Source organism: Benincasa hispida, chromosome 12 (assembly GCF_009727055.1).
Source record: "Benincasa hispida cultivar B227 chromosome 12, ASM972705v1, whole genome shotgun sequence".
NCBI lineage: Eukaryota > Viridiplantae > Streptophyta > Magnoliopsida > Cucurbitales > Cucurbitaceae > Benincasa > Benincasa hispida.
Genome location: NC_052360.1, coordinates 6816111 through 6840786, shown reverse-complemented (window position 1 = coordinate 6840786; position 24676 = coordinate 6816111). Strand labels below are relative to the sequence as shown.

General features: G+C 32.7%; 2 protein-coding genes across 3 annotated transcripts; both read left to right on the top strand.

Moving 5' to 3' along the window:
* The first annotated feature begins 2266 nt into the window (after nt 1–2266).
* On the top strand, nt 2267–4839 carry LOC120092528 (bifunctional UDP-glucose 4-epimerase and UDP-xylose 4-epimerase 1). Its single transcript, XM_039050638.1, has 9 exons — nt 2267–2712; nt 2814–2863; nt 2960–3095; nt 3181–3282; nt 3409–3636; nt 3847–3928; nt 4021–4103; nt 4195–4286; nt 4387–4839. The coding sequence occupies exons 1-9, from the start codon at nt 2518–2520 to the stop codon at nt 4469–4471; spliced, it is 1053 nt and encodes a 350-aa protein (XP_038906566.1). The 5' UTR covers nt 2267–2517; the 3' UTR covers nt 4472–4839.
* Nucleotides 4840–8036: 3197 nt separating this feature from the next.
* On the top strand, nt 8037–10455 carry LOC120068003 (heat stress transcription factor B-2b). 2 transcript variants are annotated; one of them, XM_039019662.1, is made up of 3 exons: nt 8037–8351; nt 8631–8940; nt 9092–10455. In XM_039019662.1, the coding sequence occupies exons 2-3, from the start codon at nt 8692–8694 to the stop codon at nt 9863–9865; spliced, it is 1023 nt and encodes a 340-aa protein (XP_038875590.1). In that variant the 5' UTR covers nt 8037–8351; nt 8631–8691; the 3' UTR covers nt 9866–10455. The 2 variants fall into 2 exon arrangements, with proteins under 2 accessions (XP_038875590.1, XP_038875591.1); XM_039019663.1 differs by having other exon boundaries at nt 8584–8940.
* The last annotated feature ends 14221 nt before the right edge of the window (nt 10456–24676 follow it).

Below are 24676 nucleotides of genomic sequence, written 5' to 3'. Positions count from 1 at the left end.
ACATTCATATATTACTATTACACATGTACTTTAAATTTAATTTAGAATGAAATGTTATTGACGTTTTGTTGATACACCAATGTAAGCCTTGAAATTGATTTATAACGAGTGCATAGTGATGATATATTACTGATGTACCAAATATGTACTTAAAATAAGTTTTTAATGACGATTAATATACTATTGATACACCGGTATTAAGTTTTGAATGAATTTCGAATGAGTGTCAATAAAATACTAATTTACCAATGTCATACTTAGTATACATTTTTAATAAATCATAATATACTATTGATACACCAATGATATACTTAAAATTAATACCGAAATAAAATTGAAAGACTAAATGCTATACTTTAAGTATCTCAGTACCATTTTGAATAATATATTTCATATTTAGTATATCAACAATATTTTTTTATATGTTTTTCTTTCTCCTTAAAACTAGTTGATCATTAATCAACCGATATACAAAATATGATATACATATATTATAAAATTTATATATCAAATTAAATGTAACTTAGCTTAAGTGTCATCAAAATCATATCAAAATTTTGAAAATATAACAAATTAATCACTCTACTTTATATTTGACATATCAGTTAAAATAATTAATACAATTAAAATACAACATCAAATTTAGATTAAAAAATGGAAAATATATTAAAACTAATGCCACAACCCAAATCAGATCATATATCATCAAAATTGAAATAAATCGAGTGAAAACAACACTCCACATCAAAAGAATGATACAAAAACAAAAACAAAATTTATCAATTAAAAAAGTAAAAAACTTTGAACCAGTTGAATTATACTATTTTCATATTATCTCATGCATAATTATATTTAGCTTTACCCTTAAAATTAGAAATTTTAAAATTTTATTTGTTATATATCACGTGATAAACATGCTATCTATTAAAAGGGAATACGAAACATGTGATCGAGTTTATATAAATATATATTGAGATCTTTCCATGGGTATGTGAAACAAGTGAAAATTTTTATTTTATATATTTTTCAAGTGAGTGGATAATAAATTATATATTTTAGAGTGGATAACAAATTATATATTTTAACTTTTTTTCAATTATACTCCTTCAGTGAACTAGTAATAAATTTACCTAACATGAATTTAGGAAGAAATTAAGCTCACGTAAAAAGAACATTTTCCAATATTTTCTAAAAATTTTGTGTAAACATTACTTAATTCACGTGAACTCATGGTTAGCTAATTTTTATATGCATCAAAGGGCAAATTTTTTTGTACATGATTTAACCTTGGTTAAGGAAAGATCTAAAAGAAAGTCTAATAATTCAAACATATTAAACATAAAATTAAGAAAAAAAAAATTAGGTCAGTAAAATTTAAAAAATTTAAATCTTAGTATTTGTGCCCAATTGATCGGTCAAATTAAATCTTAGTATTTTTGTTTAATGGTTTATTAATCTCAAAATTAAAAAGTTTACAAACAATTTGAAAGTCGAATTCTTAATTAATTTATTTCTTTATAAGAGACAAAAATAATATTTATCACCCATTGGATTAATTTTTAAAATAAAAAATGAAGTTTAATTAAATATTATTTTGTTTCGTGTACTTTCAACTTTGAATTATTTTGACATCTATATTTTTTATAATATATCTATTTTAATTTTTATATTTTAAAAATATTCATTCTCGTCACTTCATTTTCATGCTCACAATTTAATCATAAATTTCAAGATTTACCATTTTAACTTCATTTTTCTTTAAAGTTCTAATTTTTATATTTAGTGTTAATATCTATTAGTTACGTTTCACTCTTTTTTATTATTTTTAAAATTAATTCAAATTTTTATTTCACAATTATTTTGATAATTAATAGATACTAATGCCAAACAGTGAGTACTTGATTTAAATAAATAAAATAATGAATTGTTTTCCAATAAAGAAAAAAAGTCGATTTATTTTTATGTTATTGTACAATGACATCGTACTATACTTCCAAATATTTTCTGTGGTAAAAAAAACAATTGAGACTCGATTGATATTTCTTTTTTAGAAAATACTCGATTGAAATCAAACCGTACTTTTCCCAAAAATCAATTGACCATTTACTCTCACGAAATAAACGGATAAGAATCTTGAGATTTGACAGATACGATACCATGAAAGATCTCAAAGCTAAAAAGTGACGTACACGCGCAATTTCAGCGCGTTTGAAATGTTGATGAACATTAAATAGCGCGCCAACAACAACGAACTGAGAAAAGAGGACGAAACAAACTCTGTAAAAACAGATTTGACGATCTTTCCATTAAAAAGCTCGCCTTTTTTGGCGTTCTTATCCAAAAAATTCCCAAACCCATTTCTATTTATCTCTTTCTTCAAATTTCCAAATTTCCAACGTCTCAATTTCCCATAAATATTCACCCATTTCCCTTTTTCATTTCACAAACAACGAAACAATCTTCACTCCCCCTTTTCCACTCTGATCGAGAACAGAGTTATTTGAATCGTTTCTGGAAATGGGGAGCTTAGAACGGATGATTCTCGTCACTGGTGGAGCTGGATTCATTGGTAGCCACACTGTTGTTCAGCTTCTTAAAGAAGGGTTTAGGGTTTCCATTATCGATAATCTTGATAATTCGGTTATTGAAGCTGTTGATCGGGTTAGGGAATTGGTCGGCCCTAAACTTTCTCAGAAACTTGAGTTTAATTTGGTAGGTTTTCTTGGTGGGGTTTCGGTTTAGATTGGGGAAATGTTTAAATTTCGTTTTGATTTTAATTGGGTTTTTTGGATTTTGTCATTCTTTGTTTGTAGGGGGACTTGCGAAAGAAGGAGGATATAGAGAATTTGTTTTCTAAGACGAGGTATGAGCATTGAAATTTTGAGTGTGTTTTAATTCCTATGAACTTGTCTGATTCTGTTTTGAGTTGATGTTTGTGAGTTGGGGTTCTTTTTTTTAGATTTGATGCTGTTATCCATTTTGCTGGTCTTAAAGCTGTTGGGGAAAGTGTTGCTTTCCCACGTAGATATTTCGATAATAATCTTGTTGGAACCATCAATCTCTATGAGGTTATGGCAAAATATGATTGCAAGAAGGTAGACATTCGTTCTTGGATGTTTTATGATTGAACAATTTGCTTTTCATGATTTGATTTTTTCTCCTAAATGTGTTTGGGAATAGATGGTTTTCTCGTCCTCTGCAACTGTCTATGGTCAGCCTGAGAAAATTCCATGTGTTGAGGACTTTGAATTAGTGGCACTGAATCCTTACGGTCGGACGAAGGTTTGATTACACATGTTCTTGTTTCTTTCTATGACTTTGGGAGCCTGCTTGATGGAGAATAAAATCCTGCATTGCCGGGAATTTTCTGATTGGAAATATTGTTCCTTATTTACTTGTTTTGAATAGCTTTTCTTGGAAGAGATTGCTCGAGACATTCAAAAAGCAGAACCCGGTTGGGGAATCATCTTGTTGAGATACTTCAACCCTGTTGGGGCTCATGAGAGTGGTAAAATTGGTGAAGATCCAAAGGGTATCCCTAACAATCTCATGCCTTACATTCAGCAAGTCGCAGTCGGTAGACTACCGGAACTCAATGTATATGGTCATGTCTATCCAACAAAAGACGGTAGCGCTGTAAGTATTTACATCGTTGCTGATAAGAGTTTAATCCGACGTAGCCATAGTTGGGGACTGTTTTAAACCTCTATGACAGTAATGTCATATAACATTTTCCAATTCATGCCTTATGTTGTATGCTTTTATCTATTGGTTCATGTGTTTCTGTACTTAGTTATTGCTAAACTTACTTGAAACTAGATTTATTTGATAATGTTGGATGATTAGATCCGAGACTATATCCATGTTATGGACCTAGCTGATGGCCACATTGCTGCTCTTCGAAAACTTTTTACGAATGAAGATATAGGTAGCCATTTTCTTTCAACTATGTATCGAGATAGTTTGAGAAATTCCTGTTTAAGAACTTCGGTTTTCTGATATTGACATATTCTGCCGTAGGGTGCACTGCCTACAATTTGGGGACTGGACAGGGCACATCCGTGCTAGAAATGGTTGCAGCGTTTGAGAAGGCCTCAGGCAAGGTATAATGTTTATCCCCTTCTCTTTCAACTCTCCCTCTATGCTATGCTAAGAGTTGTACAAAATCTTATGTTGGTTTTTCTTATTGTCCAGAAAATCCCTACGAAACTATGCCCGAGGAGGCCCGGTGATGCAACAGCGGTGTATGCATCGACAGAGAAAGCGAAGCAAGAACTCGGTTGGACGTATGTAACCAATCTAGTCCTTGTAAAGGTCTCAAACACGTTGGCTATGAGTTTGCTTTGATTGATTGATTGCTTCCATTTGGTGTTATGATTATTTCAGGGCAAAATATGGCATAGAGGAAATGTGCAGGGACCAATGGAAGTGGGCAAGCACCAATCCATGGGGCTACCAGAAGAAACCTTAAAAAGTACATTATACTTTCATACATGTGCAGAAGTGCTGAATAAGAAACCTGACGAGGAAGTGCTTTTACTTGCCTTGGTTCTTGAGTTTTTTAGCCTCTACCTCTCATGCCCCATCTTTGGTTCATGATAATTAAATATATACTTCAATGGGTATTTATCATTCATATTCCATTTACTCCCTAGGCTTGACATCTCTCAAAAAAAACGAAATATTACTCTTAATCTTTCATAGATGTTACAAAACTTTTCTTCAAGTCAAAATTTGGAGTCTTTAGTTAAAGAATGGTGTGAACAAAAAAAATTGAGCCTTGAACACCGATACATGATATACTGATATACATGTTTCCAGTTTCAATTCTCATCTAAATTTTATTGGATTTCTAGTAGTTGGTGGGTGAATGCAAGGGCATAAGAGGAGTAATATTCCAACTTTTGGAAGATATATGAATATTAAAGTTTATAGGTATTGTCTAATATTTATGGAGTCTGTCTAACTTTTTGAAATACATCTCCCCTCAAAAAGGGGCAAATTATAAACATACATGTTTTAAATTGGGGCCCAACTTGCAAAATTTATAAATGCAAAATCAAAATTTATATCTATTTTTCTTTTTTAAGAAAAAACCTAAAAAAAAGTTGTAGTTTATATTTGGAAAGGTTAGAATATGTACAGAGCATTTGAAAGAATAATGGATGATGGAATTAAAGGGGAATGTACATTGCATAATGGACATTTATAAAAAAGCTTGTAAAGTTTAAAACCAGAGGATATCATCTGTTCTAAATGCTCAAGTTTAATAGAATTTTTTTTCAAAAGAGTATTCTATAAAGTTCAAAATAATTTATATTAGTTCTTTCTCAAGCTGATGTAGTATATGAAACTTAATTCTCTTTTATATTATTTATGTTTAAATTTATGACATCTCTTTATTCAAGTGAAAACTTATTAAACTCATTAATTATTATTTTAGGTGTGTTTGAGTAAGAACTATTTAAAGACTATAATGACCATCTCTTATTACAGTAAATATTATAATTCTTTGTCTTAGTGTTTATTATTTTTTTCTCAAATTAAAATAGTTTCTGTCTTAAGTACATACTATTATGATCCAAACTAAAATAATACATCATAAACACAAACTATTATAATCCAACTATAATAACTAGGATTATAATAATCAACTTCTTATCACAAACATCCCCTTAATAGTTGCAAGGTGATAGATTTTTTTAATCTAGATAATACTAATTCGCCGAAGTCTCATCATTATGAGTCTAAAGTATTGTCATGACTTTGGAGTCAAAACCCCATAGGTTTGATGTAATTGATAATTGATAATCATAGATGATGTGGCATAACATAATATATAGCAACGCCACAATAGAGTCTAGTAGTAATTCATTAGAATGTTACACTGTCTCACATTTAGAGTAAGATATTTGAGTTTGATTAAACCTTACAAACCATTTTTAATTTTTTTTTCCAATGGTCAAGAAATCTATCTCCTTCCACCGTTTTGTTTACTTAGCTATAAACCCAATATATACAATTAATTATCATGGTTAACCAAGATTATGACTTATTTCCACATAAATAGATAAAAAACATGTCATTCATTTAGTTTGACAAAAATTTGCAATATAAACAGTTTGCCATAGTCAAACAAATTATAAAAGCAAAGTAATAACTAATGACCAAGTTGAAACCCTTTTAACTATAGTGAATAAAATGAAATTAGGAGTTTCTATACAAATACCCAATTTACAGGTATGGCTTTTGAAATATGAGATTTGATAAATAATATAAAAGAAAAAAAACCAATTATATGTCCAATTTTCAACAATATTTATTCAATATTCTTTTATTTTAAATTATTTTTTAAATGATCAATTATGCATTATTTTTTTTCAAATTATAAATCCAATAAAATGTTATAATTTTATTTTTAAAATGTAAATATAAAATCTAATTGAGTAGAATAAATTATATATATTTTTATATTCTTAGAAGTAAATCCATAATATCTAAATTTTGAAAGGAACAAAAGAGAACTGAACTGAATCTTTAAATTAAAATTAGATTTATATTATATTATTTTATCATATCTATCTGAAATATATTTTAAGATGAATTTTAAATCAATTAAGTTAGAATTAGGTAAAATGAGAAATCAAATTGGCAGGAGATAATCTAACCAACTTTAAACTAAATTGGAATCTTCTTGAAAACGAAACCTCGAAAATGGTTGTGAGTCATACTTTCTCTATTTTTTAAAAAAAACAATACATTGACACCGTAAATGAAAGAGTAAGAAAATTAGTAATTTATGTCCATCACTTTTTTAGGTTAATAATTTTATTTTTAAAAATTAAATTTATAGATATTATTTCCACTCTTTTTTCTTTGTCAAAATTTTTATAAGAAATGTGAATGAAATCAAATAATTATACATTAAAAATAAGAGGATGAAAAAGCCTTAGCTTTTTATTTTTGAAATTTGGGTTTGTCTCATCTCTGTGTAGTTTTGACAAACCTTTACACTCCGAATTAAATTTATAAAAACAATGTTATTAAAAAAAAATTACTAAAAACAATGAATTTGATTTGAATTTTTAAGATAAACATTAATAGAATCTGGTTGACAAAATAAAACATTAAAAATAAGTTTTAAATTTTTTAATTTGTCTGAGAAATTAAACGTTTCTTTTAAGAAAAAAATGAATACTATCATAATTTAAACGAGTTGCGGATAAACTTAAATTTAAAAAACGGAAGACTAAAAACAAAATCATTATCAAATAAGATCTATATGGTAGGGCCTATTTGATAAAGTTTTATTTTTTTAATTTTATATTTTTAGGATGTATGCTTGTTTTCTTTAACCATTTTTCAATTATGATTTTAATCTTCCTTAGAGGAACACTTGAATTTCTACTCAAATTTTAAAAACAAAAGTAAGCTTGTGAAAACTAGACTTCGTTTGATAACCATTTTAATTTTGTTTTCTGATTTGTTAAAAATTTAGTTTATAAACACTATTGATACCTTATAATTTTCTTTGTTATGTAATCTAACTTTTGTACGTGTATTAAAAAATCAAATCAAGTTTTGAAAACTAAAAAGTATTATTAAAAGAAACCTTGTATTGTATTTTTTAAATTTGTTTAAAACTTCAATTTATAAAGGGCGAAACAAAACCATTCTAAAGATTTGACATAAAAAAAAAAAGAAAAGAAAAGAAAATTTAAAAACAAAAATCACATGGTTGGTATAAATTTCTAAATAGAAATCTAAGACCACGTAAGATCCCTGAAAATCCAATTCACCACTAGGAAAGATCTTAGTATCAAAATTGGGCCAATAATTGGACTCCCGGCCCATAAAACGGCCCAAACAAAAAGGGTAAAACAGGAAAGAAGGTAAGGGAAGCTTCTGGAGAAGATTTTGAAGAAGGGAAGAAAAATAAATAAAAAAGAAGATCCACAAGGGATAAAGAGACACGCACGCTTCTTTACCTCAATCCTTCTGGTGCCTTCCTATCCCCCCCTCTCTCTCTCTCTCTCTCTCTCTATGATGTCTCTTCTGTTGTGGACCCCACTTCCTTTTTTCTATTAATTTCTTTTTTTTTTTCCAAAAAATATTTTCCCTTTCCTTCTCGAACCCACGTTTTTCTTTTTTCCTTCCCACCCTTCTCTTCCTTATCATTTACTCTCCTTACCCAGAAACTTCTAGAAACAACAAAACCTCTCTCTCTCTCTCTCTCTCTCTCTCTCTACCCGGTGGCTTTGCTGAGCTTCTCACGTTGCAGTGACGGAGGTCATTTTCAGGCACGGCGGTGTTCTTTACTTCTCCGATTCCAATACCTGATTCTCCCTCGGGTAATTAATACCATACCTTCTAATTTTAATTCAACTTCAATTTCTTTCTACAAGGAGATTGGAGGGAAATCCTTACGTTTTATGATCTGTTGATTCTAATTTCTTCGAGTTTTCTAGAACAAGAAACTATTGCTCCATTGTATTATCATGAATTCGAGGGCTTCTTATTTCTAACTGATCCTGCGTTTGGTATTTTTTTTTTTTTTTCTTCCTGTCGTTGTGCGTTTTCTAGTGTGTTTTTCTTCGGTTTCTAATCCGGAGGGAAGTTTAATTGATCAGATTGAGAGGAGACTTGTTGAAAATCGGAGATCCTTGTGGTTCAGATCTGGGAGAAGAGGCGATGGCTCCGTCGCCGGCGGAACCGATCGGCGATTCTGGAACAGGAGATTCTCAGAGATCTATACCTACGCCGTTTCTAACCAAAACTTATCAACTGGTTGATGATCCGGCTGTGGATGATCTTATCTCGTGGAATGAAGATGGATCTACCTTCATAGTTTGGCGACCCGCCGAATTTGCTCGAGATTTACTTCCTAAATACTTTAAACACAATAATTTCTCTAGTTTCGTCCGCCAACTCAACACTTACGTAAGTTTCTGCCGTTTCAAACTGTTTGCTAAATTTTCTATTTCTTGGAAACAATGGATGATGATATTATGCCTCTGTTTAAGTACTTTCTTCAATATATTTCTCTCTGGAATCTTCGCTTTATTTTTGTTTTTTTCAAAATACCGCTTAGGGATTCCGAAAGGTTGTGCCGGACCGATGGGAATTTGCGAATGATTGTTTCCGGAGAGGTGAGAAAGGACTTCTCCGTGACATTCAGCGGCGGAAAGTAGCGCTGTCGTTAACAACAACGACCGCGACGGCGACGCCAGCTGCGGTGGCTGTGCCGGTAGCGGTGGCGGCGTCTCCAGCAGTGTTGGCTCACGTGATATCGCCGGCGAACTCTGGGGAAGAGCAGGTTACGTCCTCGAACTCTTCACCGATGACATTTCAGCGAGGTACGAGCTGCACAACGACGCCGGAACTTGTGAGAGAGAACGAGCGGCTAAGGAAGGAGAATATGCAACTGAGTCACGAGTTGACTCAGTTGAAAGGACTCTGCAACAACATACTTTCTTTGATGACGAATTACGCTTCAGATCACAACCATCAGTTGGAATCGGTGAGTGTCCGGGACGGGAAGGCACTGGAGCTTTTACCGGCGAGACAGGTGATGGAAGACGAAGGCGCCGTCAGCGACGGAGCTCAAGAGGTGAGACTGAAGATGGAGGAGACGATGGCAGCGGCGGTAGGAATGACGCCGAAACTGTTCGGAGTATCGATCGGAGTGAAGCGGATGAGGAGAGAGGAACAAGATGAAGAAGAAGAGATGGTGGGGCAAAACCATGTACAGTCGGAAGAAGGTGAGACCGGGTCAGAGATCAAAGCTGAACCGTTGGATGAAAACTCTGAAAATCCAGAGGGATCCGCGTCGCCGTGGCTGGAACTCGGAAATCAAGGCTCTTGACATGAAACGACGTCGTCGAGGGAGTTGGAAAAATGCCGTCGTTCCGATGGGCTGTCGTCATAAATGACGGAGAAAAAGAAGATAAGGTTTTTTTTTTTTTTATCCTTGGAAAATAGAAGATGGCAGAGACAAGAGGAGACCAAAACGGGCCTAGACAGAACGAAGAATCTCACGTGCCAAACACGCGAGTTGGAAAATATACAAATTTTACAATATTTATTTGTTTTTAATTTATTTTTCTTTCTTTGATCTCTTCTTGACGGGCTTAGGATGGTTGGTCCTTGTGGAAGACGAAACCGTGGAAAATCCACCGGCTGGGTCGGTCGGTGAAACGGGTAAAATGACGGAAAAACCCAAGAAGAAGGGTAGTATCAGTATGTAATTTTTAATTTAAGTACGGAAGAAGGGAAAAAAAAAACCCCGTCAGTTATGTGGTTCTCTTGTTTCCCGGTGTCCGGTAGCGGGTTCGAATGTGACGTGTATTGTATGGGCTAGCCCAATGTAACGTCTTTCCTTTGGTGTTTACCATTTTTTTACCGTTTGATTGAGGAAAATAGCAACTTCAATTTTGTGAATATAAATTTTGGTAACTTTCTCCCTTGTATTTATTTTCTTCTAAAAATATTAAATAATGTTCATATACTAGTAATTGGTTCTTTCAACAGATACAAGTCGATCAAGTGGTTTGATTTGGTTTTTTTAGCGTGAAGTTTGAGAAAATAAGGAAATCAGTGGCTTGATGTTTTTTATTGAAAAAAATCAAATCAAAGTTACATATACCTTTAAATTTGAATTAACAATGTATTATTGGTATTTTATTAAGTTTGATGAATGATTAACTATATTATTATTTAAATTTTAATATTTAGAAAAGAAATAGAAGGATGAAAAGGCCCAATAGGGCCCAAAATTGAAAACCAAACCAATCAGAAATCGAAGTAGGGGTTTATTTGGTTTTGTATTTCATTGGACATCCGTTTGATTCTCTATTTTATAAAATCACTTTCTTTTTTGTCTAATTTTTGGTTCCAAAATTGAGAAATCAAATCAACCATCACAAGTAATTAAAGTATTATATTATCGCCTGAGAACTTAGGAGTTTACAATTTTATTAGATACATTAAATTTTAACAAATAATTGGAAGACATAAAAGAGAGAAAAAAAAGGGTGTAAAATAAAAAGGGAAACAAGAAAGTTCCTTTGCAGGGCAGGTTGCTTTTCAAGGTAATGAGTTATTAACTCCTGAGAGCAATCAAAAGTAAACTTGACTAGAAAGAGGCTTCGACTAAAATAAAAAGACAAGAATCTAAGATTCACAAGGGAAGAGAATCCTCAATCACGTGCCAGATTTTCTAAAATGTCAGTTTAAATTTTGTTTTCGTAATAAATTTGGAATTTTTTTAAGGAAAAGATGCATTAGGATGCTAAGCACAATTCGAGATACAAGCATTCTCGTAAATAGTGAAGGAAAACCAACCAAGTAGATCAAAAAAATCTCGTCCAACTTCTTTACAAAAGAGAGATTTATAAAACAAATTAAATCTTTAAATTATCAAAAAGACACTGCTGCATCAGTGAGGCAATATATCGTCCCATTCGCAATCTCAAACACCAGACGAAGGACACAACCTGAGAAGCCTTAGACAAGGAAACAATTTCCTTCACTAAGTAGCAAAATTCAGACAAATCATGACTCACATGGATAATAACATTGATGAGATCAACACAGTCAGATTCCATAATTAAAAGGAAGATAAGACCACCTTTGAATCGAGAAAAGATATTAGACAAACCCTTAATCATGACAAGGGCTTCCAGGTTTCAAGTGGTCGATTTCTCTATCACTCTCTCATATCCTGCAAAGACCAGAGACCCAGTGGTGTCACACACAACCCTACTAATTCCTATCCCCTCAAAATCAACCCACGAAGCCTCGATATTGAGCTTTCAGAGACCGATATCAGGCAAACTACGATACATGACTCAATTCACTGTTTGCCCTATACGGGAGAGATGCCCCTAGAATCCCTTGAACCACTAGCCATAACTTGGATGCTTATTCTCTTATCATTGGCTTTCAAATTAAAATATTAAAATATTTTGTTTTTGTTCATAAATTTTTCATTAAAATTTGTTTCCACTTAATTTTTTTTTTAGTAAAAGTGCTCTCGTTTAAAAACACTTAAACAAGTATGTTTCGGACTCTCTCTATCTTTTGTATGTCACATCAACATACTTTTGAAATAGATTGAGGTCTAGTAACATTATATATGAGTCTACTAATATTTATGAAGAAAAATTTATAGTATTAATCAAGAAAGAATCGTACTAGCATAGTAAATCTACGGTGTGAACAAAGAGAGAGTGGTATTCACGTAATACTAAAAAACATTTAAGCATATTCCAATCACACCATGAGTTTATCTTGTTGGTTGGTGGTATACAACCTCAACGGATTGATCTTTACTTAGATTGACAATCAAGTTTTATTTTTATCTATGGTCTTCTAACTTAGGTCATGTTCATCCCAAGGGAAACGTAATAAATGAATGCTAATTTGAAAAGTAGATCCCATTTTATTACATCTATTGTTGTTTACTTATGTTCCAGAGTTGTAATGAAATGTGGGACCCACATCCAATTCTATAATGAAGAATCAATTTGATTGAGGAGTGAAGGTGATCGATTCGATTGCGTTTGAAAATTACATGAGACTAGAGGTGTGCACGGTTCGATTTGGTCCGATTTTAGGTAAAACCAAGGAATGAACTGAAGGGCTCAGTTTTGAAGGACCATCGAAAACCAGTCTTCCTCAATTTCGATTTTTTAACCGAACCAACCTGAATTGGTTCAGGTGGATTCGGTTCGGTTGTTTTTCCTCCTCTGGCTGCTGCTACATTATATTTCAAATAATAAATATACATAACAATTAAAAATAACTTTGAACGATGTTGTTGGATTTTCGAACACGCGAAGCGATGGCCGTGGGGTGGCTACTTCCGATGGTGACTGTCCATGGAGCTTCAAAAGAAATCTTTGATGGCTGAGTGGTGGCACTAGGAGTCGTTAAGGTCTGGGTGGCGCTGGCGGTTGGTGTATACGTGCTAGGTTATCGTTAAGGGTTGGGTTTTATTATTAAGTGTTGGGTTAATTATCAAGGGATTATAACAGTACATATATACTATAAGTAGAACCCTTGGTTCGTTCAGTTTTCATCGATTTTTTAGTTGTGGGAAATCGTAGACCGAATCGTACTCTTCGATTCTATACATTAGTGAACAGATGCTTCTATTTTATACAAAGAAAATAGACTTAACCATTGGTTAAGTTCGTCGATTTTGTCCAACTTTTTACACCCCTACATGAAACCCAACAGTTTTTTTCTCAGACACGTTTGAATGATTTTAAAATTTTTGTCAACAGTTATCAATACAGATATCGTTACTATTATAGTAGGATAATCATGAATCTGTCATAGCCATAGATACTATTACTGTTACAAACACAATTACCGATTGACCCTAAATGGTAACGATAACGGTAAATGATAAGAAGATAATGCAAAGTAAATAACCTCAGTTGTAATCAGATTACGTTTGCAAAATGTCTAAGCAAATGTGATAAAAAACAAACATCAATCCATATATGTTTGTTTTTTAGGCCATTACGATTCATCAATAGAATTCCATTTTGATTACACCAATTTTTGTTATAGATTGATAATCATATCCTTAATTTCAATTGATATTCTCAACCTCGTGTGATCAAAACACAATGGTGATTTAACTTTTAAATCCCACATTAATGTAGATTGTTTTTCTTTCTGTATTATTGTAACATAGTATTCTACCAAACACAGCTTTTGGAGATGTCACATGTGAATCTCAACCAAGATACTAGGGATATGAATCTCCAACTATATATGTGGTCACATTCTAGTAAGTTGTGTGGCAAAGTTCATTCCCAGTTAGCAGGAGTCATTGTGTGTCCAAGTTGCTTCCAAAAGTGATTGGGTTAGTGACAATAGGTTTAACCGCTAGCTTCAAGAGAGTGAGTCAATGTCAATTATCGATATGCTAAGCTTAATATTTGACAAATATTATGTCATCATTACTAATACTAATACTAAAATATTTATTTACCTAGGTACCATTGTTGAATGATAATTTTTGGACTATTCACAAATTATCATGTCATTCACTAAATTAATGACGAAATTCTAAATAATCAAATTTAGTACCAATTAGGAGTTGACATGTGTCCCAAATTGTAGTTGACACTACAAAAAATATCAATTACAATAGCGTTAAAAAAACGCTATTGTAGATTTTCTATAGCATTCCGAAATGCTGTCGTAGCCTATGTTATTCAAAGTCTATGTTTTTTTCAACACTATGAGAAATGCTATAAAAATCTGTTTTGATTGCGCATATATGATGTTATAAAAACTTTTTACAACGTAAAAAAACACTATTGAAACATTTGGATAGCATTTTTGATAGCGTTATAAAATCGTTATCAAAACGTTTTAATAGCGTTTATTCAACGCTAAAAAATCGTTATTGAAATGTTTTAATAGCGCTTTTCCAATGCTATAAAAATGCTATCAAAATGTTTCAATTACATGATTAATAACATTGTAGAAATGCTATAAAAGAGTCTTCATAATATTTTATAAATGCTATCGTAGCCAATGTTATTAAAAGTCCTCACCTTTCCATAACGTTTTTGTTCAACTATTAATATGTTATAGAAAGTTGACATATGATAGCTTTAACTCAATGTTGTGGAATCGTTCATTGTATTGGAAAAAGTACCATAAAAAGTTTTCATAGCAATAACAAATGCTATAGAAGACATTTTATAACGATTTTAGACACGTTATTGAAAGTCCCTTATTTTTAGTAGCATTTTTTCATCGTAATGGAAAAAAGCTATAAATACCTCATTTTCAAGCATGAATTTTAATGTTAATGAACTTTTTATAGTATTTTTTGTAATACTAAAAGCAATGCTATAATTGATTTTAATAGCACTTGTTAATAATATTTGTTTAGATTTTACAATTTGTTTCGCAAACATTTTTGTAGAATTAATTATAAACATATATTTATAGAAGCCGTTTATCCATATTATTATCTAGATGAAAAAAATATGTAATTCACATTTCATCCTAAACTACAATCATAATTATAACCAAAATCTTCAAATTTATAGCATAGAAAAGAAATAAAACACTATATTCATTAAAAAAAAAAAAAGGTTTGGTATAGTCATCAAAAGTATGTTCCAACGAGTTCTTACCTAATAGAACAATTTGTAAATTCTTAATCCAAATAAAATGACTACATATACAATCCTAAAATGTTGATACAATCAAATGATATGTTTAGATTACAATGATACCAAAATTCTCCCACACAAAATATGTAGCTCCGATGTTTGTCGTTGAATCAATCACCTAATAAAAAAATGAAACAAAAATAGCTTTCTTAAATCATCATGATCTATCTATAACAATAGATTAGCTAATGAACTAAATAAACACTTAATTCACAAAGTAGTAGCCACATTTTCTTACATAGTTTGACTTTATCTATTAGCCATGCAACAGTATTGCCTACAACATCGTCAATAATAATAATGTCAAATGCAGGCCTCCATAAGAAGGAATTTGGTATTTTTATCGTATCAATCCACACAGGAACAACATTCAGGCAAAGAGGTATGTGATGGACAAGGATTGATAGATCATTGGAAGACCATCTACCTTCAGCAACGACTTCTCTTTAATCGACCCAATCTAACAGAAAATACTTATGAGGAGTGTTGGTAATAACACTCTTTTTCATCAATAATATGATTAGAAAATTTTCAAACAATAATAATTTTGAATACTAAATGAATAGAAAAATTTATAAATGAATTTTCCTATGGGGAATCTAGGATTGGAGCTGGAATATCTGTCGATGCTGATAGTCTAATAGGATTATTAGAATATTGTTCCTTCATTTTTCCTATAGAAACAAAATATTCAAAGAGTTATATAAAACACAATTTCAATAGATAAAGAGAATTAGGACAAATTTACCTTGTCCTTATTAAGGAAGCTACCATGCTTTTCAGTTCATCTTCATTTGTTGTTAGGTTGTTACATTTTTTTTCAAGAGATACAATAGTCTTATCTTTCTAAGTTGATGTAGACAACTTCGATCTAGTCACACCGAATCCTAATCCTCGTACATGGCCATGATCAGTACCGAAAACTCTACTAATTGCATCGTCAATTATACTACTTGAACGAGATGTTCCCATACGATTTTGTTCAATACATTCCTAAGAAAAAAAATGCATGAAGTAAATCACTACTCAAAATGCTAACAAGCCAACAAGTGATCATTCAAACAAAATCAACTCAATAAAGCATTGAACATAAAAAAAGATCATTTGGAGGAGGGGGGAGGGGATGCCTTATGACCAACACGAATTCACAATATTTAGAAACTCCTACTTCAACTAAATCACTACTCAAAATGCTAACAAACCAACAAGAAACCACCCAAAAAAAACCAACTCAATAAAGCATTGAACATAAAAAAAGATCATTTAAAAGAGGAGGAGGGGGGATGCCTTATGATCAATATGAATTCATAGCATTAAAAAACTTCTACTTCAATGAAATCAGTACTCAAATGCCAACATGCCACAAGATATCACTTAAACAAAACCAACTCAATAAAGCATTGAACATAAAAACAAATCATTATGGGGGGAGGGGATGCCTTATGACCAACACGAATTCACAACATTTAAAAACTCTTACTTGAACTAAATCACTACTCAAAATGCCAACAACCCAACAAGAGATCACTCAAACAAATCCAACTCAATAAAACATTTAACATAGAAAAAGATCATTTAAGAGAGAGTGGGAAGGGGGATGCCTTATTACCAACACGAATTCACAATATTAAAAAAAACTCCTACTTCGACTAAATCACTACTCAAATGCCAACAAGCCAACAAGAGATCAAACAAAACCAATTCAATATAATTCAATTTGCAACACATACCAGAAGCCTATAAGAGAGATTTATATGACTTAAGACCTATAAAAAAATTAAGAAAAAATACAAAAAATAATCTAACCAGAGTTTTGACCACTTGCGAGTTAATGAGTTTTCCATCTTTTTTCAAATGTGCTTTTGTCCAAGTATCTACTCGGGTAATTGGAGTTAAAGAATAAGAATTTGTCTACATGGAAAAAAAATATTTAGTTAATATTATCTTTAGTGCTAATTAAAATAATGCTATTAGTATTACGGAAATTTATACCAAATCTTCGGCTAGTTGAGCATAACCTCTACGACTACATATGTATGGAAATTGATTTTTTTCATCTCCTTAACTTTCTTGTTTTTTGCCTGAAATCATACTCAAACAAAGTATTCAACAAAGGTATAAAGACTAAACCTGTTTTCATATCTTGAATCAAATAAATAAATTTACTCAATAATTATATCACATACCTTAAAATTTGCACTTGTTTTATCTTTGATAAAGTCATTCCAATCCTGTATTGAAGAAATGTTATTTGGCTTTAGTTTATTCAGCTCATCATCATTTGAAGTTTGTCCAATTTTCCTCAATAGGCGAGATTTCCTTGCTCTCCACAACTCACCCATCTTTTGAAATAAATATTTTTTTCTACCATTCTTCATTAACATTATATCGTGCCTAAAGAATAAAAACATTCACGTAGTGATATGTAAGAAGTTTAAATTATATTCATTATATAAATATATAATTATTTATTATATGCTTGGATAGAATGCCACAATACTTCTTTTTGTCTAGTTGAAAGTTTCTTCCAAATTTCAACAGTCACCGACACCACTTCTCTGACAAGTGAACTCAAAAATGAGGACAACCCAACCGGTGTATGTCCAATAGGTTGTCCATATACATTACATTTAATTACATTTTTGGCTCCACCGCTATTTTTTGCATTTTGGTCCGACCTCTCATCTTTTTGGTGCCCAATTCCTTCATATGAACTTCAACAACATTTTCCTCCAATTGATTTGGACCCTTTTCAGTGGATAATTTACGAACCACTGATCTAGTACGAGCAGCAGGGGAATCTAATAGGTTAATTTGTGGCTTTTTAGATTGGGGATGAACAATTTCATTGGCATGTGGGGATGGAACTGGAGTAGTAACAGGTGAAAACTCCCTATTATTTTGGTGAAATGGGTCAGAAAAAGGAGATGTTTCCCTAACATCTCTCTCTATACTAGGCTTGACGACATTATCTGTATCATCTATAATCTTTCTTCTTATGCTATTTGTTGAATGAGGATCCTCTTCCTCATCCTGCTTATTCTCGCGACTCGGTTGAGTTAAGTCCATACTGAATGACTTTGTGAATCTCCATGATGTTTTCACCTAGGTGAGATCAGATTGTCGTCGTTCAAATGTTTGTGTTGTAGTACAAGGTCTTTTTGATTTCTTACCAATGGTTGGTCCAATCTTTTGCTTATCCACATTTTAAGACATAAAACATTGAGATGATATTGTATATATAATATTTTTCTATATAAATTAACATTTAAAAAAAATTTAAATGCACATTTGACTTCATTGTATTCTAATATAGCAAGCTCTTCGATCCAAATGGTTCCAGTGCCCACAATTTGAAAAAAAAAAAAAAAAAAGAACACTAGCATGCATAGCGATAGTTAGAGTGAGAATAAAGATAACATTTATATTCATATATTGAATATACATGTAAAATATTTGTAGAACATTACAAATTGAAATGGTTCACAATGCATATAACTTTGCAATATATTGCGCATATTTACGGAATGACCATCAATCACTATATTCACAAAAAGACCAACTAATATTATATTAAATGTCCCTATGTATACACTATAAGTGCAAATTTACGAAATGGCCACTAATTCTATGTTAGTGTCAATTCACAAAATGACCACAAGTTATGTTAGTGCAAATTCACAAAATGATCGTAAGTTCTAAGTTATCATAATAAGATGTCTTCACAATCGCATCGTACATTGTTACGACGTTCAAACTCTTCATCAATATGGTCAAATGCTATGAAGGATCCCTCACCTACAAAGTTTGTGTCAACATTCTCATCATATTTGTCTAATTCATGAAATCCTCTAGGGCGTATTTTCAATAAAACATACCAAGGAGAATTGTCATTTTCTCTTGCATAGAAAACTTGTTTAGCTTGCGATGCAAGAATGTATGGCTCACATTCAAATTGACTTTGGTTTTGATGAAAAAATGTAAATCCATCATCAACTTTAACACCCTTGTGGATTTTAGTCCAATCACACTTAAACAATGGTAGTCGATAGGCATAGTAATCTAACAAAATTATTTCAGTTAGGACTCTATAATACGTAACCACATCAATTTTTCGAGATCCATCTTCAGCACTTGATCTACATACTGTACTTGCATCAACTGAAACACCACTGTTTTGAGTGGACCTTTCTATGCTTTGTATATAGAATCGTTGACCGTTTATAATGTATCCTGAATATGACATTGTGGCCTTGCGAGGTCCATTTGCAAGCCATTTCAATATATCTGAGTCTTCTGTGTTACCAACATCTAATGAAATATGTTCCATTTTAAAAAAACTGTAATGTTAGATGAATTCATGATTATGATCATTACCATAAGTGAACAAAACATTACCTTCTCTTTTAACCAGAGTGGAAATTGTTCTAAGTGAATCTTCAATAGGAGACTATCACCATTTGCAAGTCTTTTATCCGATAGCATCAATTCCTTCCTATGCATTCTAAAATATTTGATAAATCACTAATTAAAATTCTAATACCTTCTTCAAAAGAAAATGAATGGTCTCCAATTGATACACTACTCACTCTATATATGGTTCCACTGCAGTTATGTTAAACAAGACATATTGATGCACTAGGTTGAGCATATTGGGATTTGTGCCCTAAAGTCTCATGTCCAGTAGTTTGTAAACAACTTTGTACGAACACTTGTGATATATAATATAAATGATATTTACTTCATTACTTGACTTTGTACATTTAGATTTTACCATAAACCAATAAACATAAAATCTCTGGTTATCTATATGTGACTCAAGCATGTATGTGGTGACATACAAGTGGATCATGTCTTGAATGATAACCAAAATGGTCTATAGTATATGGATATAGGAGGGAAACCTTATACTACAAGAAATCTGACTTCTTCCGACGTCACAATTTTTCGAAAAAAGTGTGAAAACGCGTCAGGAGAGCCTCTCCCGATGAATAAAGGGTCGTCCGGAGTTTGGTCGGGAGAAACCTGTCGGGAGAGGAACTCTCGACGGTTGTTCTATGCGTCCAGAGTTTCGGAACTCCCGACAGTTTTATTTAATGCATCGGGAGTTACAACGCAGTAATATATGCGTGAGGAGTTCATTCATTAGTTGAAAATTATTTATCGAATATTTTTAATCTATCGTTTATAATTTTTTAAAATTTGATCTGAATAACCTGTAAAACATAATAAACCAAATAAAGATTCACATAATTAAACGACGAAAATGAAGTCCATATTATAACAAATAAATAAAAAATTACAATATCCAAATAAAGTCAATACTAGAAGTTCATAAACATTCATATCACAAATACATAAAAGAAATGAAATGAAAACAACGTCTAGAACACGTCTGGAACACAACATCTTCAACAATTGTCCAAGCTCATCTTCGAACAGCATTCTACAATAAAACAAAAACATTCAAATGTCATATCGGTAAACATCCACAACACGTTCAAACTTCAATACAGGTGTAATGAAACTCTACCCACACCCCATGACAAACATGGAACCTCCCGAACATAAAAAACACACAAAACGAGTAAACAAGGACCAACACACCGAAAACTCAAACTTTGTCCCCAAAATGGTTTAACCCAATCTCAACCCACCCCCCAATAATACATTAGAACTTCGTAAACATTCATAAACACACAAGAACTCTAAGTTCAAGGACAAGACGGGTGTAATAAACTCTATCAACCCCTCACGACAAACATGAAACCTCCTGAAAATAAAAAACACACAAAACGAGTAAACAATGACAAACACACATAAAACTCAAACTTTATCCCCAAAATGGTTTAACCCAATCTCAACCCAAACCCCAACAACACATTAAAACTTCGTAAACATTCATAAACACACAAGAACTCTGAGTTCAAGGACAAAACGGGTGTAATGAAACTCTACCCACCCCCCACGACAAACATGAAACCTCCCGAACATAAAAAACNAACTCTGAGTTCAAGGACAAAACGGGTGTAATGAAACTCTACCCACCCCCCACGACAAACATGAAACCTCCCGAACATAAAAAACGCACAAAACGAGTAAACAATGACCAACACACATAAAACTCAAACTTTGTCCCCAAAATAGTTTAATCCAATCTCAACAACCCCCTCCCCCCTCCCCCCTCACACTACAACATATTAAACTTCGTAAACATTCATAAACACACAAGAACTCCAAGTTCAAGGACAAGACGGGTGTAATGGAACTCTACCCATCCCCCACGACAAACATGGAATCTCCCGAACATAAAAAACATACACAACGAGTAAACAAGGACCAACACACATAAAACTCAGACTTTGTCCTTGGTTTAACCCAATCTCAACCCCCCATCACCACAATACATTAAACTTCGTAAACATTCATAAACACACAAGCACTCCAAGTTCAACGATAAGAATCATGTGTAATGAAACTCTACCCACCTCCCACGACAAAACAACAAAAAACACATCAAAATCCAATTGTTTTGCTAACATAACTGCAGGATAGTAACATATTAGACAACTAAATAATGTAGTAATCATACCTAATTCGATGGGTCTTCTCTCTGTGATCGTATCATGTCTTCAATCATTTTTTTCATTTATTCCATTTGTCTTGCATGATCCTCTTTCATTTGTTTCTGAACATCTTTAAATTCCTTAATCCTTGATTGAGACTATTGGAAATTGGCTCTCAATTCCTCCATTCCCGTCTCCGTTCCTTGAGTAGATGATGAGCTTGATGAGATGCTACTCCTTCTTGACTTAGTCTTAGGGCCTCAAGGCCTTTTGTGATGGAAAAATAGGCATGCGCAGCAGAAAAGAGAATCGGTTTTACTCTAATTGTACAAATAAAACATGCAACCCTAAATAAACTAATTAGGATTATTTCGAAATATTACCTTTCAAGCTTCCAAAAACTCATCTATCTCCGCTCGAACACAAACTGGACAACCACTAGAGCTGACCTACTATCCTCTGGACTCAGAACCGGGTTGTGGGACCCGATGGATGAAAAACCCGAGAGAGAGAAAGAAAGAGATGGAAATAGAAGAAGGGATTTTGGGTTGGGTTTGAGTTTTTTTTTTTTAGCCCAATTTTAGAAAACTATTTTGATAAAAAGTCCAAAAGATTTTAACCCAAAATCACAAGCCCATATTTATAGAAAAGGGCCATGCAAAATTGCATGAAATAACTTCATAAAATCCCAACACCTAGAATCCACTATCTAAGTGGGCTTAATGTCTCCACTATAAGCCAACACCTAGTCCATTATTTTGTTAGTAGAATTATTCAACAAAAATTTAGATTTTCCCACTAACTTTAGTCAAAGGGCAAAATAGTCATTTGGTCAAAGTCAAACTTTGACCAAAAAGTCAACATTTTCACTTTTTATGATTTTTTCGTGTTGACTAATTTTGACCTCCCGAGCATGAATCCGCATTCATTTTCTCGAAATTCAAATCACATTTGAATATAAGGTTTGTCAAAGTTTAACTTTTCAAAGTCAAAAGTCAACTCTTTGACTTTTTACATCTTTGACCATTTCCATTATTTTCGAGCTTCCGAATATGAACGTATTCATATTCTTGATATTTAAATCACATTTAAATATTAAAGCTGTATCTCTAAACTGAAAATCGACTACTATATCACATAGACTTGTCAATTTCTCTCTCTTTACCTAATTCAAACAATTCGAATCATTCTATCATACTGTTCTAAGTTTATTCCATATGAGCTAGTAAGGAAATCTAATGAACCTATAGATCATGGGCTCCAACGATCTGAGATTAGCTGGCTAAAGTCATTAGACGGAGTTAATCAACATTCGTTAACTAACGGGTCATTCCACTATAGTCCCGTAGTTGCACTCCCCTCACTATAGATATATTTGTGTCCATACGATATAACCATGATTAGTAAGCTAATCCTTCACAGGTTATTCGTAATCTCGGCTGGGTCATAAAAACCGTTTTACCCCCCGAGACTACATCTTGTTCCTTAAGTTTCACTGATCCTCTAATGAACAATTGGTTTAAAGTCCAACATTTAAACTGAACCCCTCTCGAGCCAATGAGAGGGTGGGGCCCCTTGTTCAAGACCTGGATTCAGTACTAAAGGGAACAACCTATCTACTATCCCTATAACGGGTAGGAGTGAATTCCGTCTTGCACCCTATGTTCCTGTCTCTTATACACATCTAGATGTGTATAAGAGACAGATTCAGTACTGAAGGGAACAACCTATCTACTATCCCTATAACGGGTAGGAGTGAATTCCGTCTTGCACCCTATGTTCCCAGCTATCCACCTGATCTTACCCCTGAAATGGGAGGCTTATTGGGCCAATGATAATGAGCTGCCCTCACCTATGCTGATCTAAGGATAATTCCATGTGAACAGAAGTTCATAGTTAGCTCAAGACTAAGATTAAGTTACCTAGGTCATCAAATAGCGAAATAGTCAGTTTTATACATAAAACGAAATTTAGAACGTAAAAAGTGACTATTTCATGATTCAGACTTATGTAAACTCTTTACATAGGATGCCCCCACTTTCATATCTCCACATGAACGATTTAGGATCACATCGTTTGTACTAACTACAAAATGGGCCGCATCCATAGTGTCCCCAGAATAAGGTGCCTAATCTTATTCATATACTATAGACCATTTTGGCTATATATTTGAACTTGATCCACCTTTATATCACAACATAAAGTTCAAACTATATTAAATAGCCTCAGGACCTTAGTTTATTGGATTCAAGATAATAGAATTTAAATTTACTAAAGATTTTCAATAACAACTTTATTGAACAAGAATATGATGTTACAAACTATGAGTTTTAGGACATAAAATCCAACATTTTGAATATCCGGTCGTCTACCCAAAACCGTCTCACAGATCTCATCCCCTATTAGTGGTTAAGAATCTTCTAGAGTGGGGTTAGATTGTAATTCCAACATTTGATGCTAGACATATTAATAAAATGGGTAAGAATGAGTGACTAAAGTTAAAAATGAAAAACAACATGATAGTAAAGCAAAAAATATTACATGTGCATTTTTAGTTGCCTCGTTCACAAACTTGCCACCTTTAGAGTGTGTTTCCCTCAATAGGTCAACACGTCCTATTTCTCAACCTTTCTTGCCTGCAATTCTGCCTGAATTTGCAAGAATGACTTTGATCCACCTACATGGTCAAGCGGTAATTTCTCTCTATTCTTCCTGCTCGTCACAGACATTTCCTACATTTCAACAAAAAAAAAAAAAATGTCAATAGTGTGATGTATTAGTAAATTCAGCAAATGATACATACCCTAAATATTCTACCTGAAACGTTTTACTCTCGAAGCGATCACACAAAAAGTACCAATCTTCTGGCCTATTTTTAAGCCAGCTATGCAAGTTGGCACG

Bases quoted from the DNA above. Each gene is read 5' to 3' on its own strand.
- LOC120092528 (XM_039050638.1), top strand. From the start codon at position 2,518: ATGGGGAGCTTAGAACGGATGATTCTCGTCACTGGTGGAGCTGGATTC. The intron at 3,096-3,180 runs GTAGACATTCGT...GTTTGGGAATAG, and splicing joins CAAAATATGATTGCAAGAAG to ATGGTTTTCTCGTCCTCTGC. The intron at 3,637-3,846 runs GTAAGTATTTAC...TTGGATGATTAG, and splicing joins CAACAAAAGACGGTAGCGCT to ATCCGAGACTATATCCATGT.
- LOC120068003 (XM_039019662.1), top strand. From the start codon at position 8,692: ATGGCTCCGTCGCCGGCGGAACCGATCGGCGATTCTGGAACAGGAGAT. The intron at 8,941-9,091 runs GTAAGTTTCTGC...AATACCGCTTAG, and splicing joins TCCGCCAACTCAACACTTAC to GGATTCCGAAAGGTTGTGCC.